Source organism: Epinephelus lanceolatus, chromosome 6 (assembly GCF_041903045.1).
Source record: "Epinephelus lanceolatus isolate andai-2023 chromosome 6, ASM4190304v1, whole genome shotgun sequence".
Taxonomy (NCBI): Eukaryota; Metazoa; Chordata; class Actinopteri; order Perciformes; family Serranidae; genus Epinephelus; species Epinephelus lanceolatus.
In genome coordinates, this window is record NC_135739.1 from 32,782,553 (window position 1) to 32,802,053 (window position 19,501).

Here is a 19,501-nt window from a genome sequence, read left to right on the forward strand (position 1 = left end):
GGTTTTACTGTATATATATATATGCCATATAAAGGTATAGGTATATATAAATCAAGGTTTACTGTATAACTACTGTATATAGGTTTATATATATATAAGGTTTTACTGTATATATATGCCATATAAATGCTTACAGTATTATATATACTCTATATAACAGGCTTACTGTATAAAGCAACGTTTACTGAATTATAAATAGTCTATATAATGGGTTTACTGTATATAAAGGTTCACTGTACAACTACTGCAGTATATATATATATATATATGTATATATATATATATATATATATATACTATATAGAGAGATAAACATAAAACAAAAACTCACTCCAAACTAAACTGAATTAATGACAGTACAGTTTTTATTTATTTATTTATTTGGTATTATTTTTAAATTCATATATTGGGTATTATAATGGTTTTACATTCCCTTTTTAATCCTTGACACTTTACCTTTTTACTGTTATTATGTTACTTTGTCTGACCTGTTTGTCTGTTTTGTGTGGATGAAGCCAAATCACTTAAACTGTAACTTTATTTGTACCCGAAGGTAGATTTGGTTCACATGTGAACCAAATCTACCTTCGGGTACAAATAAAGTTACCTTACCTTACCTTACCTTACTCAAAAGATCAGGTTTACTGTATATTTATATGCTATATAAAGGTTTATAGTATTATACATACTCTATATAACGGGTTTACTCTATATAAAGGTTTTACTGTATATGCCATATAAAGGTTTACAGTATTATATATACTCTATATAACAGGCTTACTGTATATAAAGGTTTAGTGTATATACTGTATATAGATTTACTATATATAAGGTTTTACTGCATATTTATACACTATATAAAGGTTTACAGAATTATATACTCCATATAACAGGCTTACTGTATATAACGGTTTACTGAATATAGGTTTGCTATATATACGGTTTTACTGTATGTACTGTGTATACAGTGTATAGGTTTATGGTATACAAAAGTGTATGTACACACACACACACAATTTAAGTTTTCACTGTGTATATACTATATGTATAAATGTTTATTGTGTAACAGGTTTTGCTGTATATTACCTCTATATGGTTTACTATATACAGTATATACACTATATAAGGGTTTACTGTATATGTTTTTATTGTATATATACTCTATATGTTTATATATATATATATATATATATATATATATATATATATATATATATATATATAAAGGTTTACTGTGTGAATACTGTTGCTTGTATGAAGGTTTACAGTATTTAAGGTTTTACTGTATATACGTGTTATAAAGGATGACTGTTTATACTGTGACTAGGATGGTTAGTCACAGATGTCAGTGGCTAAAGAAGGCTGAGTTATTTACACCATGCAACCATGAGACAAGTGGAACTCAAATGCATGGAAAACAACCAACTCAACAAATAACTTGGCTGAACTGAGGAATACAGAAGTCATATGAAACCTAAGGCAATATCACATGCACACAGCTACACTCTGTCTTCTCTTTTGACTGGCCAAAAGAAAAATAACTCCTTAAATAACTCCTGCAATAATCAGTGCAGGCTAAACTGCAGGGGTGCCTTCTTACTAGTATCAGTTAACATCTTCAGTACAAATAAAATATTCAGCTGAACCTGAACAGCACTACAGTGCCACTGTGTCTAAATTCCTGCAGATGGCAGCTTAGCTCAACTAATTTCATGCTGCTGCTATGTAAAACAAATGTTATGTGACAGACCAGCAGTTCCCTGTGTTCCCAAAGGTGTTCAGAACAAAGCTATTTAGGTCACAGTGTTTAAGGGTTTTGATCAGTCAAACATGATCTACCTACACGTGCATATGATGTAACCTTGCAACACAATAACGACCAAAGACACAAAATGTTATTACAACATTGGATGACTTTAATCCACAACTCGTCATATTAAAACACAAGTCTATTTTACACAGCTCAGTTAGCAGCTAAGAAAAAAAAACAAACCCCAAAACAAACAATGACATTCACGCAGTGAATTAGGTGGGAAGCCAGAATGTACAAAGCAGAGCTGCATTAAACAGCTGTTAACATCTGGGTCTAACTGGGATCAAACTGTAAACAAGTGAACTACTGAGAGTAAATGATGCAGGTCTTGGTCTACACCTGACGATGTTTTAGTTCAAAGTTGATTTTAAGTACAAGCATGTAGGTTGGATGTAATAAAACCCCTCCTGTCTGCTGATAATTGTCCCTCAAACAGTGCTTTTCAAATGTGTCATCCTGACAACAGGGTGCAGCTTTTCATCCCAAGAAGCAATCCAGATTAACCAGCGGCTCTCGTGGTGGACTGGAAAAAAAACAGGCGCTTGGTCCTTCATCACCGAGGTTCTCAACCAGTGGTGTAGGGACCCCCAGGGGTCCTTAAGGGAGTTCCAGTGGGTCCCCATAAAAGTGAAGAATAGTTTATTTTCTATCTAAACTACTAAAATCTTTTCAGACAGAGGTCCCTGAAGCACAATATTAAATATCAAATATGCGTCAGTGAATATGTGTACCAATCTAGAAGTCCTTGACACGAGAAAAGTTGAGAACCACTGCTCCATCACACCCCACTAAAAACAACTCTTCTACACTTGGTCCTGCAGTCAGGAAACAGGAAAGGTTTGGTTGGTAGAAGCTGTGTCCCACTTCAGAGGCTGCCTGCAGAGGACCAGAGCTACATCACAAGTTCCAATACTTGGCCTCACAGAGACCACTGTTAACAATGCATTCAGGCAGTCCTTGTCAGCTCATAAAAGTAGACATTTCAGAGTTGTTGTTAGTCCCAATATATCTGTATTACTTCCATTTCTCTGATAATTGAACAAGTTTCTGACTTTACAAGACAAAAATTGACCAGTGCAAAGGATTTTGGGATACTGAGGTCAACAAACAATGCATCAGATATTTAAAATAGGCTGTATTTAATTCAGAATTTAAAATGGGACACCCTCCTTTACACATGATAACATTCTCTGTCAGGAAATGTGGACTTCACATGAGGCAGCCTCTGGAGTGGGACACAGCTAGAGGAAATATTATCTAGTGTTTTATGATGAGGATCTCTTGAGCGTAGCTCCGGAGAGACGCTGAGCTTCTTCCCTCGACACTGACGACACATGGACAGCAGTGTTTCCAAACAGAAAGGAGAAGATCACATCAGACAGGTTACACGTCTGATGTTCTGTTCCTGAGTAAATGTAACCTTGGAGTGAGAGAGGGCAGAATTTTAAAAAAGCACAAACTGTGTCATTTCATTGTGGCTCCATGGCTGACTGGAGATCAGTGATAATGTATTTACAGTGGAACAGTCTGGAGGGGGGAAATGCAGAGAGAGATGATCTTGGAACGGAGGAAACAGCAGAGTGCTCTCTCCTCCTCTCCCCTCTCCTCCCAAGGTCTAGAAGAAGTTTTCGGGTTGACATAAAACAAGAGAACAACCAAACACAAAGCTCACTTCACTGACTGTGGGACCACAGCTGGGTTTCATCCAAATGTGCTGATCCCAAGTCAGCAATGAGCTGTTTATGCTGCGAATTGTAGCTAACCTTGGTAAATTTTAGACCTTGGCAGGACATCAGCATTTTGGAAGGTAGAGTCAGGGGTCAGAGGTCAGACGTAGAAAAGTCGTACCCTGGAGGTACTGACATGGAGGTCATCGTCGTAGAACTTGGTCTCTATGATCACATTACCACTGGAAAACAAAGACACATGGAAACATTAACTGATGCACTGAATTCCACATGTAATGTAGATTACATCAGCATGAATACATGAATGTGTACTGTTGTAAAGGCAACAATCGACGAAAAATTAAAGGAACATTTCAGCTGATAACAACATGCATCTAATAGGGTAAGGATTTGATGAGTATAGTGCTATCATAACTGTCAGGAATAAAATCTACAGGACTGAAGGGTCAGTTCAATATTTTTCAACCTAGATCCTATCTCCCAATTGTGTGCATCTAAGTGACAAGTGGGAACAAAACTCTTTGGAATGTGTCCAGTATTGAGTGAGACTGCTGCCACTAGCAGCAGTGAAAAAAGCTGCAGTTATCCACTCCAGGCATGTTTGCACTGTCAATTTATGTCCACTAAAAGTGCTTGTTCTTGCCACTGGCGTGCTTAGTTTATGAGAGGATCCCTGAAGAGATAGAGCTTTTCTGTTAAAAAAATAAGATCCTTATTGTTTAACCAGAAACAGAAACAGACTCCATTTAAAATCATTTTAGTGTGTATAGAGCCAGCATATTTTCACATCTGGCCAAGTATATTAAGGGTTTATTTCAACAAAACCAGAGTTGGTAACTGTTTGAACAGGACTTTTTTGTGAGTTTTATTTTGTTTGAATGACTTTGAATGGCGTGTGTTTCACAATGGTAAAATTCCTGTTTATTTAAAGGGATACTTCACCGATTTTCAACCAGCTTTGTATCATAACAATGTGGGTAGTATGTGTAAATGAACTATCATTAACCTCTTCCATCTAATCAGTGCCGAGATATCACTGCTTGCCCCATGGCGAAACCACGTCATCTGGCAGAGTTTTGCTGGCTCTCAGGCTGTTGCTTTAACTACAGGCTGTACTGCCGCCATACATGCAACCACCACGGACACAAAGAGTATAGAAGCAGGTCAAGAGACAGACCTGCCCCTCTCTCTGTCAAACTTGCACCAAAATCCACTAAACAGTAAAACTATGCAGTACAGATCAAATATATATCAAGATTATGCTACTGTACTGCCTATTTCTCCCCAACACTGTTTTTAGAAACATATTTTAGTGCTGTGTTTAGCTGTAACAGCAAGCGTTTGTGAACAGGAAGTGGGCATCTCCTGCACAGTAAAAACAGAGGCCATATAACAGAGAACTAACGGTAAAACTAGGCAGCGCTGGTCAAATTGAAAACAAGATTCTGTTACTGAGTTGCCTATTTCTCACCTCCAATGTTTTCAGAAACATGTTTTATCTTATTGTTTAACTGTAATATAAGACTGTTTCTTACCAGCTGGCCGCCATTGTTTTAAACGGGCATGTTCGCATAACGTCACCCACCAGCAGGAGCATTAAGTGGTCTGGTGCAGTGCATTCTGGTAGTGGTAAGTTTTCTTCCTCTTTAGCAAAGGTGTCCTTTTTCTGTTTTCTCTGGTTCTGTAGCACCAATTTCAAAAGTATTTGTGTCTTTCCACTCCACTGACATCCATTGACATTGACATAGTTTTATTAAAAGGCCATCTTTTCAGCAGTGAAATACTTCTTTAAATGGAGTCTGGTGGGTTTGGGGATGGCGATTCCAGGGTTGTTTTTGGTTAAACAAAAAGGATCTAACTCTTTAACCAAAAGGTATTTCTCTGTATTTCTTTCTCCTTTCCATTATATTATCAGACCCTTATGATAACAATCTGAGTATGTCAGTGGTAAAAGCACTTTTGGTGGATGTCAATTGATGGTGCAAACATGCCCAAATGATTACACTGCAGCCTGTTTCGTGGCAGCCATCTTGCTCAATACTGGACCAATTTCAAAATCTGTTGTTCCTATTTGTTGCTTAGACACAAGAACATGGGCAAAAGGGTCCAGGTTTAAAAATAGAGAGCCTACTCTTAAATCCCGTAGTTTTCATTCCTGCCAGTTATGATAGAACTATTCTCATCAAGTCAATAAAGAGATCTGAGAACACAGTGATATCACTTAAACTAAATCTGACAGACGAAACTCAAGCAGGCAAATGATCGGACAGGTTGTTTGTCCAGATGATCTAAACTACTTTCAGTTTATGGAATGCTGCACATTATACACAAAGAAACACCTTTGTTCACCTTTGTTTTGTCGTCTCTAAACTGTGGGTTTGTGCCTCTGACCTGTCAGCACGCACTGTGGTGATGTCACTGTGTTTCCAGATCTCAGCTATTAACTTGGTGTATACAATGCTATCATAACTGACAGAAAAGATTGATAAAACTACTAAACTAAGACCAACATTGTGATAAAAAACAATCCCTACTGCACAAGTTTGACTATCTTCCAAATATTGACACAATAAATTATCACAATATCAGGTCATTGTAAATCAGGATAAATTGTGGCAAACTGGTACAAAAAGTTTACACTAAACAGCTTATTTATTATTTATGTACACATTTTTACCCTTGTATGCTTTCTGTATCACTGTTTGTTGGTTAGATGTAGCTCAGTCTCACAACTGTATAGAGTTATAGAGAAGAAGTCTACTGCATGTGTCAGCAGATATAAAACATAAAAAAGAGAGATGATGAATAAAAATGATCCAAGTGGAGACTCACGTTAAAACATTAGCTGGCATCATCTGGGACTCTGGAGCTGCTTCTATCAGAGACTGCCATGTGTTGGTGGAGTTGGGGATAACAAAACCAAACTCAAAGAACCATTCTGGACAGAGACACAGACAGAGAGAGTTCAGTGCTGCCTCCATCACAACATATATATCATTATCAGGAATTCTGTTTATATTGTATGTTAAAGTACCGTAACAGTCTACAGACATTTTCAGACCTGGAAACCTGCAACATAAACATGTTGTGTTGGTGTGTGGTCCCCTGGGGCTCTGTAACCTCACCTCTGTACAGCAGGGCCCCAGAGATGGCAGTCCACACACACACACACACACACACACACACACACAGTAACAGGGAAGTGACAACAGCTAACTGAGCTGTCTGTGAAAGGATCAGAGATGACGCTTAAACGCATTCACAGTGAGGTGGGGCAGAAGGTTGAAGACCTGAGGGTCTGTGTGGTTTTGCTCAACAGTGTACATTTCATTTCATCATTGGCGGGGACACATATGAAACAAGGGGTTTGGGGAGAGAGAGAGAACACCTGGACAGGTCGTCAGTCACTCACAGGGCTGACACATAGGGCCTTTCCCAAACCGAGCCCTCTTCACTCACACTCCATCTAAGTTTGTAACTGTTTATGTCTTAAAGGGTAGTTGCATGGAACTTTTGTACGGCGCGTCCTCCATGACAAACACAATAGAGCGTTGTACATGGTCAGTAAGTCGGCATCCCACTTCCACTCCCCACTAGTTGGTTTGGGATGGCACTTAATATCCTTGATCCTCCGCGTAAATACAGAATCGGAGGGAAGTGGGTAAGGAGAGGGTGTAGGGGATTGTTTGGGAAAGGCCCAAAGGGATCAGTGGAATAGTGTAAAACTGTTGGGATCCATAATGCCACGAGTGGTCAAAGCTCACAGGGTACCTTTAATTGACTAACGTTCTAGTTCCTGTGCCTTTAAGCAGTTCAGATTACCTTCTAGACACTGTCCTTTGAAGAAAACTTTCTGCTCCAGCCTGAACTTCTCCAGTTTCTCTGAGGAGGAAAAGTTCAGTTCTCTGGACACTGCTTTACACTTCAAGATCTTCTTCGGGACGCGAGCTGGGGAGACAATGAGAAACTAGAATTAACTGAGAGAAGAGCTATCGATTCAAGACCTGCAACTTGTTCGGCTGCAAAATGTGCATAATAGCAAGTGTATAAGAAGCCGGTGACTGTATCACTGCTAGCCCTACTTAAACCCTGAACAAATGCTTCAAGTCCATAAAAAAGAGCATTACCTGCTTCATTAAAAAAACACCAACAATTCACGTAATCTTGTTTTTGAACACTACTTGTACATCAGATAATTTTGTTAATCTATGAGCATGATTATTTCCATCAACAATTTCACTGATGATAAAGTGCTGATGTACATTAAGAGTCTAATGTTCATAGTTAGTCAGTCAGGATTGCACCCAGTTATGGTACCCAGATATGGTGCCCAGTATTAGATGGTACATTACACATCTTTGTAATGAAGTCTAAAGGTCAACGCTAGAGGAAGCAGCCGGACTAATCCAGTTTAACCCGAATATCTAATCCGAAGCATGTGCATGCCCTAAAAGAGTCAACTGCATTGTACAACCATGTACATGCCCTCAGTGTATCCTCCTTTTGCATATTTGTATTTGAGTACATACACACTGTGAAAACTGTGTTAAAACCATAGTTATTATTCTCATTACATTTTGGGGTTATATAAATTACTCGAGTTAACCATACTAATTTCAGCTGTACAGTACACTGTGATGCATTGGATACAATATCCATTTTGGTTGCTTTCATTAGGTGCACGCTGTCTTGTCATGTTGACCAAAAATTATTCGTAGACTGTTCGAGAATGCTGCCAACCAAGCCAACTGACTGACATAAAAAGCCCCAAAAAACATGTTGTGCCACGATACATAAGGTTAACTCATATCGAAGTGGTGCCTGGATAGCGTGACGTGTGCTGCTGCCGTGGTCCTGCCAGATGCCTCCTGCTGCTGCCATCATTAGTCATTAGTCATACTTCTACTGTTATTTTACACATATGATTATTGTCACACATGTATACTGCCAGATACTAATATATACTTTCAACATATTGTACCACAGTAGCCAGAATTATAACAATAATATTATTACTTTCATTAATGTTGTTGTAAGCTACTGTCATTACCGTCTGTCCTGCATCTCTCTCTCTCTCTCTCTCTCTCTTATACGGATTCTCATACGGATTACTGTTAATTTATTATGCTGATCTGTTCTGTACGACATCTATTGCACGTCTATCCATCCTGGAAGAGGGATCCCTCCTCAGTTGCTCTTCCTGAGGTTTCTACCGTTTTTTTCCCCGTTAAAGGGTTTTTTTTGGGGAGTTTTTCCTTATCCGCTGTGAGGGTCCAAAGGACAGAGGGATGTTGTATGCTGTAAAGCCCTGTGAGGCAAATTGTGATTTGTGATATTGGGCTTTATAAATAAAATTGATTGATATGTGTGTGTATTGTACCTTCATGTTCTACTCCTGGTACGGAGAGGTCCTCAGTTCCCTGCCACAGCACTTTGCCCGTCTCTGCATCTCGAAGATTCATCCAGTTTCTGGCAGGAAAGGGTTAAGTGACAACAACCAAACTAAAGGACAGACTAAATGAAGTGACCTCAAGTATCCGTGAAATATTCTAAATGTCTTTAACGCAATTGAAACTGTCTTTCAACCTCTATTACCACTTGTGTTATCAACCTACAGTATCATTTTAATTTAGTAGAATCAAATGTAATATTTCCAATCAGGAAAGCGGCTTTTATTACTTCTATAGAATGGTTCTATTCAGATATTGACCCTTAAAAAAGGGATACGTAGGGCTGTTTGGGGGAAGCATGGACTAAGCATAGACTGGATAAACACATAGCTGCCTGGTACAGAGGACTGTAGGTGAGTTTTAATAATCAGATCACATTGATTCAGATGGAAGAAGTAAGCAGAGTAAGCAGACGGGTGTTCAGGTTAACAGGGAAATTATAGACAATAGGTTCATTCACAATGAGCTGCCTATGGTAACAATGGCGCAACTATACAAGTGACAGTCAACTACAATACATTGATATCTGCCAGGAAAAACATATAAACAGCCCCTAATTTTTCCACAACAGGAATTCTATATTTCTTACTGCACTATGAAAAGTTATCAGTGTCTGTTTTGAAGCTAACTAAGATAGATCAGTAACACAACTGACACCATTTACATGTCAAACAAAGTCAATCACTGACACATCAACATGACAGCATACTGTGATGTTGCCGTGTGAGGAGGCTCATCAGTTCACTGATACTCATCAGCTGATGGTTATTGGCAAATTTTAGCAAATAAGGTCAGTTAGCTTGTAGGTTCATGAGTAAAACAAGTGTATGGTTTCCCTTCAGCTATCAAAAGTCACCGTCTACCCCCACCAATCCTGACATAACAGCTCAAGTAAACAGGTAATTTATGGAGCTCATTTTGAGCACTACAGGCCTGGGTTGAAACATACATTCAGTCACTGATGACAGTTGAACTTCCTATCTGGCCATCTGCACAGACCACCGGCAAACAGCTCATCATCTGCTGACATGTATCTAATACGGATGCCTTTTACTGGACCTCTGACTGAGTAACTATTTGGTTATTAACCACAAAATCGCAGATGCACTGTAAACACTAAAAAAAACACAAACACAAAAAACAGCCGTCAAACATGGTGGCAGCAGGACCTCAAATGGGAAGTTCGTGCTCCAAAACGCTCTAATGTGGTTGCATTAAATCAACTGTCTCTCTCTCTACACTGAGCCTCGACACAACCAGCCATTAAGTTAATTGGGGACCATGCCATCCAATGATTGGTGATTGATCATGCTATATTTAAACGCAAGGTAGGCCTGTTTCTGTGACCTAAGTCTACTGGCACAATAGTGTATTTACTGCTGCTGAAAGATGTTGCAGATCTTGCCCTGAGGAGGGAATGCATCTACTAGGACCGTGTAGATCTATCTACGTGGATCAATCTGTGTTTACCAATGCTATTTTGGATCAACTGGCATGAGCTTACAAAGACAAGGGGATTCATCATTATAAGAACACAGGGACAAACAATTCTGCTGTTTAAGAACATGCCATGAACCTGACATAGACTTTAATACAGGTCTTTCTCAAGAACAAATTTAAGAAAAAGTTATAAAGATATTGGGAAATTAGGCCCAGTGGCCCCAAACTTCCAGCAAATATCATATTATTCTTTAGAAACCTCTATTCAGCCAAAGATGAATGGAAGGAAATATGTCTGGATTCTCAGTAACCTAGGGACAACAGTGTGTGACTGGGAGAGAGGAAGCTGAAGAAGCCTTTGTTTCAATGATGCTGGCTGTTAGCTGTCCCATCAGTCTGTCAGCTGGTCAGCTGTTCCTGACCCCCACATTCACTATAAACACAATACAGCCGTCAATCACAGAGCCACTGCACGTTACAGCGTCTCCACAATCATTTCAACAGCAGTCAGAAGGGGCATCAATGCATCTGCATCCATCAGAAATCTGCCTCAAAGTGATTAATGTACTTTACACCAAGCAGAGATGCAGCTGCTGTATTAAAGAGTCATGTAAAGGACTTTATCCTCTGTGTGGCCAAATTCGGAGGTGAGCCGATATTGATCAGTACTGGTGGCAAATCCTCATGATGGCGGTGACAAACTCAGTCGATAAAAAAGCTTTTAAATCAATGACAGCCATCAGCGAAGGCATCATCCATCAGTCCAACACTATTAAAGAACCATCTTCACCACCAGCACTGATTTTCCACTCAGCATCCTGTCACACTTGAATACTACTTAGTGTCACACACACTTGACTCCACACCATCTGTGAAGCCCTCCATCCCAACTGCTTCACAACACACAGCTTTTAAAGCTGCCATGTTAGCATACTGTTACACCATTGAGGAGAACAGAGATGCAGATTACTAAAACACACAGTGTTCTGAAAGGACTCTTTGTTGCATTCAGGGACTCTTCCTAAATTCATATTACTGAGTTTGGAAGCCATAAATCCTGTTGGTCTGGATGTTGTAGTGGACATTTTAAAAAGATTCAGGGGGAGGACACAGGATATGTTGAAAGAAAGGTTTGTGTCACTATGCATCGATTTAGGAAGGTAGGGTGGGGTGGAGGGGACATGTCCCCAGCAATATTTAGAAAGTAGTGGGACTTTAAGTAATTAAAATTACAGTAAAGAAGTTTACACTATAAACTGATGCAGAAAAGGCACAAATTGGTGCATGAAAAATCGCCAGAGTGCAGAAAATGAAGCATCTGATGCTCAAACTTTTGTAGCGGTGACCCCCCAAACTCCCCGTTTCATGTGTACCTCTCCAATACTGAAAGGAAGCCTATGTCTGCAATGCCACTGCAATGCTGAACAGCATCTTCACCAACATGTCCAAAAATATACAATAATTAGGCTCTAGATTTTTTTATTTCATTTTGATGCATCTGTCTTACTTTTCACAAGATTTAATTTTTCTTCCATCTGCAGTATTGACAGAAAAAAAAATCTAGTCTTACTTCAATACATCTCTAAAATGTCTTGCTTTCATTTTATCTAAAACAATAAAGACCTTTTATGTCTTTAATGAAATGCATTTATTAAAATGTTTTCATAAAGCCTTCAGAGTGGGGCAGGTATAAAAGTCCCAAAAATCTGAAACAGCCTGGAGCCATGGATCATAAATGGTGATATTAAACATCATTTATGTTATATTTTCCTCAATAATAAAAGGCTAAACTAGGATTCAATAAACAAAATCTTGATTCCCTAAACCCCTAAAATACTCAACTCCAGTCAAATTTCTTGCAGTTCAGCTAATGTTACGACAATCTCAAATCACTGTCTCCATTAGCTTCACGTGTATGTTATCAAATACCAAATTCTGCTTGTAGTAGTATTCATGAAGCTGCAAACTCTGAAATAATGTATTAGTTAGTAATTAGCAAAGTGCTCAATGACATCTCCAATCCATGTCTGTTAGTGTTGTACTTCACTGGCCAGATCCCAGTGACAGCAGAGCTCCACCACCTCCACCATCCCCCACCTCTTCCTCTGGCTTTCTAGTAAAGTGTGCTGACTTGAATGGTCTCTCTAATCCTCTCAAGTCTAACTAAATCCAACCTCCCACATCAAACTCATCATTCTCCACACCTTCCAGAAGAATCCAGGCCACACAGCAATGTCCCTCTCACCCTCCCACTAGGTCAGGTCGCACCACTCTCATTTTTTAATACATCACTGTCAACAAAAGACAGCACATGTATCATTTTAGCAGGTTGTCAATAATGGCTGTGATGCCATTGAAAGAAGGAAAGGACATCACCAGCATATGCTAATAACTGTCCTTTTCCTTCAATCCCTCTTAAATCACTTCCTCATAAACTAAAGAAACTCTCGTACAGCGATTGATTTTACCTCAAACAACATCATTCGAGAACGTACCTTAGCCTCCCGCAGGGCTGGCTGCAAGTCGTGTGTGTATGTAAATCACGAGGGTGCCAGCACAAATCTGTCAGCACACGCACACACAGACACACATACACACGTTAATGAGCCCCCAGTGAACAGCTGCTGTCACTGTTTAGTCTGCATTTATTTTTAAAGACATGTTAATGGTTCAAGTATAGGCAGCTTCCTAATCCCAACCTCTGCAACAACAGCCCCAACACAATCCTACTGAACAGATATAGGCTTGCACTTCAGTCAATTCATAATTGAACAACTCAGCAACACTCAAGTCTATGAACACAAGTATAACTACAGCAACTTCAGAATATAATCGTCCAATTATTTCAACATCAACCATTTCAATATTGTAGAAAAGGGTGTTTTATGCCGCTATACAAATAACAATAAAGCATACCTACTATAGAGCAAACTGAGCCCAGCGCTGCCACACTACACAGACACACACAGTATCCACCTGTCCAAAGGCATCACCTTTAGAGGTATGTGATGGGTCATTATTATTTTATCTCCTGTTAGGGTGCAACAACAAAAAAACTAACCAGTAAATCAGAGTGTGGAGTTCAGAGCCAGATAAGGGACCTGTTTCACCAGGAAGTTTTACAGGGCATCATCATCATCATCACAACTGTGCACATCATTACTGTGCACTCTGCTTATCTGGAAACTGGGAAAGAGGTCATACTGAAGTTACATGTTGTTTGCTAAAGACTGGAGTCATATGCTCTGCTGACACAACATGTTTTTGAGTCGTATGTATTTATCGAGAATTCAGATGCTGCTCAGCTGACAGGCAGTCTATGTTTCTTAGACAATCAAATCTTGCTCTTGAGAGAACTATATAAAAAATGCATTTCTGCCTCCCTCATCAGAGACCTGCTTTTTCCCTTCTGACCTGTGTTTGGCTGTAATTTCTGTCTTATTGTACAAATGTTACTTAGTGAACCTGCCTCTTGGAGCAGGCAGCAGGTGAAGTCTGTACACAACACAATATATACAGTATAAAACACAAATATAAAACTACCAATATCTTAGTCTGACTCAGTGGGAATGGCAAAGTCAGATTGGTATCCTATGGTGCAACTCTTGCATTCTGATTCATCCTTTTTTTAAAAAAAAGCAACGTGCTAATAGGGGAAAACTTTGCTTCAAACTATGTTAAGGTTCATCAGCAGCCCTCTGATTGACTAATAACCGACTACAACAGGTGCGACTGCTTGTGTGAGCATCTTAGTTTATGCTCTGCTGTTGAGAAATGCTAACCAACAAAGTCAGAGATTTTCACAGCTAAACGGTCTGCTACCTTTGCTGTGTTTTGTATTCCTATTTATGCTCTTCATAAGGATTTTGGTATGGCAGCAATGTTGCCTTTACAGTCTAGAAAAGAACGAAAATGATGTACTGTTTTGTCTCTGCGTTGGCTTTAACAGAGCACTACGGACAGAAGGTAGTAAATCCCTGCTCCACTAAATCATGGATTTAGGCATTACCACACTGCAAAAGGCCTGATCTTCCTTGGAAACATGCACAAAGTCACACCTCCTTCCTCTCTAGAGACTGGGATAGGTGTTATATAATAAGGGGGACACCTTACCTATACATTGAAATAACTAAACTAAGTTAAGTTGTATAGCTGGAGAGCATTAGGTCTGCGCTGCAGTAAAGCATAGCATGCTGCAGTGCTCTGCTGCTTATTCTAGAAGGTATTACTGGAGCTAATTCGGTCCTACATCGTCACATGAAGACACAGCCCGGTCAGTAATATGGAGAGCATCGATTTGCCATGTTGACTACACACACACACACACACACACACACACACACACACACACACACTAACCTCCTAAAGACAAAGCTACAGTTTGCTTTTGTTGAAAAAAGAAAGAAAAAAAAAAACACAAAATTTTTTAACCTGGGATTTACTGTGGTACACAAATTAATGGGCCTCCATACAATCATTCCTAACACAACAAACTAATTTTTAACAGACCATAGTGACTTCAAAGAATGCTGTTGATGAGCTGCGCTCTTTCAAATGCTTTTTGCCTTGGCATTATATTTTCCAGCAAAGGTTCTAGTTTATGCAGTGGACTGAAACCTTAACTGATGTAAAATACAATGTTATGGAGTGATGAAGGTCAGCCTACACTCTGTATCATTGTCCTGCTTTTCTGTTCAGCTCATGTGGATCAGCTTAAATACTCCAAAATGGATGTGCACATGCTTCTGTTTATACTACATTAGGTGTCTGCACACGCTAACATGATCATGTTTGTCACCACATATGGTTTGTGTATTCATAAACTTTGGACTTGGACAGATGATCAAAACATATGTCACGCAGACCCTTTGTGGATCCATGCAGCCATGCAGATGTGAAAAGTATAATTTTGGCTGAAATGTGTTCAAGGTGTGGAACCTAAGTTCTCAAGGCCACTGATTCACTGACAGGTAGGATTCTGCTGCTAACTCTGACAGTATACACTAAACACCACTGAGAGGATTTGTTGCTCCAAACTTAATTTAGGAAATCTTGGCAGTAAATTCTGCCATTTTGGGTTGCATGCACCTAATTTTTTTGCAGAGAGAGAGGAAAGGCCCAGTCACTCCTTCACACCTCACAAAAAATATACTGATGACTAAGTAAGAAATAAGTTGCCCAAAAAGTGGCATCGGCCTACACCTTTTATTTATTCATTCAAATTTTAGCTGAGTAGCTGCTATTGAGCTGGCAGCTTGTGTTTGGAAACCCGTGACTAACACTGTGAGAATACATGTTTGTTCATATCATCTGATCTGACAGATGAACAACCTTTGAAAAGTAAATCTATAATTTCTGAATGAAACAAAGAAACACTCACTTATCTTGAATAGAGAATAAAATTGTTGGACAAAGTTTAAGTGCATACACAATTTAGGTATACTGTAGATCAGGGTTGTCAAACATACAGCCTGGCGGCCAGAACTGGCCTGCAAAAGGGTACAATCCGGCCCACTGGATAACATTGCACACCTAATAGGGATGCACTTGTAAAGGGTAAGAGGTGCCAAGTTTCAGGAGCAAGTGAAACACTGAGTGGCTTTGTTCATGTAAAATGCTTCTTCAGGGGCTTTTCCACCCCGACCAGAATACAGTTATTTTGGTTCACTTTAGTTTGGTGTGGTGATGTTGTATAGAAAAATGCTCATGTAATGACAGCAAGTAGACACCACAAGCTGTTTGTCATCTGTTATGTAAATGGATTAGCGCTTTTAAAAATGTACTTCTTCAAACAAAAAAAAAGGGAAAAATTTGGAGGTGTTTATTATTTATAGGACATTATGCAATGGTTTTACTGGTCCTGCCCACCTGCAATCAAATCGGATTGTATGCAGCCTGTGAGCTGAGTGAGCTAAAATGAGTTTGACACCCCTGCTGGAGATGATCTTAGCATACACAAGGAATTGTGAGTCAAACACAACCAGACAAAAGACAAGGTACTACAACCACGTCTTGTACTACAATAATAAAAACAGTAAAGGGGAAGAATATCAGCAATAAACAGCATAGTAAAAACAAGTGCCAGAGCACCCTTGACACAAACTATAGCCTGTAAATACAACACCTCAGGCTTGATTCCATCTGGGACCTTTGTTGTAGATCATACCCCACTTTGTTTCTTACCATGTTTTCTCTTTGGATCTCCTCAATATAGTCTACAAAAAAGGCACATGCTTAAATATATTAAAAATTGCCTATTGCCCTTGTTTTCAAAGTCTTGAAACAAGTGACTGCTCAATTTGGCTCCAGTCTGATGCTCCATCAGCACACATCAGTAAGACAACTGTGACACATTCAATGTCTTACAACACTGTTGTGAAATTGTAGTAAGTAATATTAAGTACGAGTGGCTTTTGGGGAAAGGGATAATACATTCAAAATAAAGTGGTATGACTATAAACAGTGCAGCTTCATGCTTGAAATTGACTGAGTGGTACTGAAGTTCAGCATCACTTCCATACATGACAGGGACCCACCTGGGTTTGACAACTTCCCATAGTCCTGTCTAATGTTAGCTATCATGCAGCAAACAATCTATATATTTGACGCCAGCAACATTTCGGCTAAGAGCTTAAGTTACTAGTGAGTTAGTCAGTGAAAGTTTGACAAAGCTATATCAGTATCCATCCCCTGCGCCAGGCTGAACACCGTCTCCATCGCATGTCACCTCTGCTTCAGTGCTCAGGGCATTTAACGGTACAGCGCACTGAGCAGTTAGCCGGGCTATTAGCCACAGCTCAAGGCCACTCACTTTAGCTGGCGGGACGTCATTCAGACGTGAACTAGCTGCTTCTTAACTACAACAACATTTACATTTTGTCACATCATATTAAAACAAATATCGGCTGTGTAGCTGGCGTTATGAAACGAGAGGTGACAGTCACAGGTTAGCCCCAGCAGCTAGCAGCTTACTCTACCATCAGTCACGAGATGTTACTAACGTTACCATTTTGCTAACGTTAGATAACGCTTTCTATTTGTAATTAACAGGAAAGACATTACGCATATTGCTACGTGTCTAACCTTCGCAGAGCAGCAGCAGAAAGGATACAGTTTGAAGCCCTTCAAAATTTCCTTGGCCCTGTCTTCGTCTGAAGACATTTCTGAAATCGTCTGTTTTCGTTCCTTACTGAAAATCCAGGATCCCCTGAAACCACAGAGCTGCTGCTGGTGTTAGCTTCAGTTAGCTAACCACTGTGCCGGCTAATGTTCGCCTGAAAACAGCATAAACTATGTGTGCTTAACTCTGTATTGTTGGACTGCAGGTTAGTCTGATCCGATAATACAATCAGCTAAATATACCCAACTAACTGACAGACAGCTAGCCTAGCCAGTGAAAGGCGCAGGGTAGCTCCTAACAGCCAATCACAGTCCGGGAATGGGAAGTGTGGGCGGGACTACATGGGATAGAGACGCGTCACCAGGGGCAACGCCGCGCACACTGTGAAGACTGATTGGGGCCACACGGTGACACGATCCGTGCGGGTACCGTACCACTTTTACATCTCATTTAATATGTTCACATGAATACTACACTAGACTGAAGATATTACACTTCAGGGAAAAAACTTAAGTGATTTAAAACTGATAATTTCAATAAAAGAAAATATGGGATGAAAGTTAATATGACGTATAAAACCACAAAGATTACTGGTGAAATATCATTGTATTGTTACTACTATTACAAACAATAATAATAATAATAATAATAATAATAATAATAATAATAATGATAATATACTAACAGTTGCAGTCATGTCATGTATGTATCTCATCATGTCATGTATCTTTAGTTTTAAAAATAAATATTCCTGTATGAACACACGGGTGGTTCCTACAGGATGAACAACTTTAAAATCAATTGCATCTATTTTTTTTGACCACAAACATTTGAGGTTCAATGCCTTTATGTTTTAGTTTTACAACACAGTGAATGCAGGGGCGGAGCCAGATGCTGTAAACATTTGGGGCAGCCATGTGAGCTCTTTTTCAAACCATTTCTCATAACAGAATGCCTAAAAATCTGCACAACAATTGAGAAAAACATGATAGTCACCAAGGGAAAAAACATCCTGTGGAGCCTACATCCTAGTTTGTTTCCAGTTGTTCTCCAACTGTCTCCATCATTCTGAAACCATAACACAACAAATGTTGAGGATGACTAATGCTCACTCCTGCCACCTATGAAAATGCAACATTTTTCTGATGTTACTAATTTTAAGTTACATAACAGGTAGAGTAATGATTTGGCAGAAACAGCATTTCTAATCTTGAAACCTATTTTTGTCATACTATGCTGGAGTTAGGTTCACAGAAGGAATGTTTAGCAGACAAATCTGCTACATTTAATTCCGTACCTGATTGCAAATATGGGATCTTCAAAAATACAATGTGCTCTTCAACACTCTGAATATATACTGAATGATACTGAATATCAGACCAACAGAAAACCAATTACTCAATCATCTTAGATTTCTTTAATGAGCATAGCTGTGGGTCTGGAGCCTCACTTTATTAGGGTTTATCTATATTTATTTTTTGTCTGTCACAGTTTGATAGCTGATTTCTTCAATATTTAATGTCTACAATGAAGAATCATCCCTACAGATGACCAAGACAATTGCATGTTCCTGACCTCAAGATAGGAAGGGGAACTTTCAGTCTTTACTGAGGCAGAAACCAACTGCACACCATAATTAACACAATTACGTAACTTTCCCACCAGGCTGTTTGTGAAGGAGTGATCTGGATAGTCAGTGCTGTAATTGTTACAATGTTCATGTTATTTGTCTAAAAAACCTCAACATTTCAGTAGCATTGTTTTGAATTAATCCCTCCAGTGTCTAACAGACAATAGTCAGTCTTTATGGCAGCTTGTGTGTGTTGGTGGAGGCCAAAGTTTGAATTGGACCCAGAAGTTAGATGTTTAATGATTTAATAATGCTCAACTGAGCAGATTGCACACAGCAGATTGAGCTTCTTTTTGTACAAACACTTCTGGGAGGCAGAGATGCTCACAGAACAGATTTAATATTCACCAAACTCAGTTT

The 19,501-nt window shown here is 39.3% G+C and overlaps 1 protein-coding gene across 1 annotated transcript; it reads right to left on the bottom strand.

The window, feature by feature from the left end:
* Nucleotides 1-1,893: 1,893 nt before the first annotated feature.
* pde6d (phosphodiesterase 6D, cGMP-specific, rod, delta) lies at nt 1,894-17,752 on the bottom strand. Its single transcript, XM_033620701.2, has 5 exons — nt 17,503-17,752; nt 8,882-8,970; nt 7,324-7,449; nt 6,334-6,439; nt 1,894-3,722 (listed from the first exon to the last, which is right to left on the bottom strand). The coding sequence occupies exons 1-5, from the start codon at nt 17,550-17,552 to the stop codon at nt 3,641-3,643; spliced, it is 453 nt and encodes a 150-aa protein (XP_033476592.1). The 5' UTR covers nt 17,553-17,752; the 3' UTR covers nt 1,894-3,640.
* Nucleotides 17,753-19,501: the final 1,749 nt, after the last annotated feature.

What these genes read in the sequence shown, in the direction of transcription:
- pde6d (XM_033620701.2), bottom strand. Translation starts at nt 17,552, where the DNA reads ATGTCTTCAGACGAAGACAGGGCCAAGGAAATTTTGAAGGGCTTCAAA. An exon ending in CAAAGGACAGTGTCTAGAAG is followed by an intron (nt 6,440 to 7,323) that starts GTAATCTGAACT and finishes GTCTCTGTCCAG; the next exon opens with AATGGTTCTTTGAGTTTGGT. An exon ending in ATGCCAGCTAATGTTTTAAC is followed by an intron (nt 3,723 to 6,333) that starts GTGAGTCTCCAC and finishes TTTGTTTTCCAG; the next exon opens with TGGTAATGTGATCATAGAGA.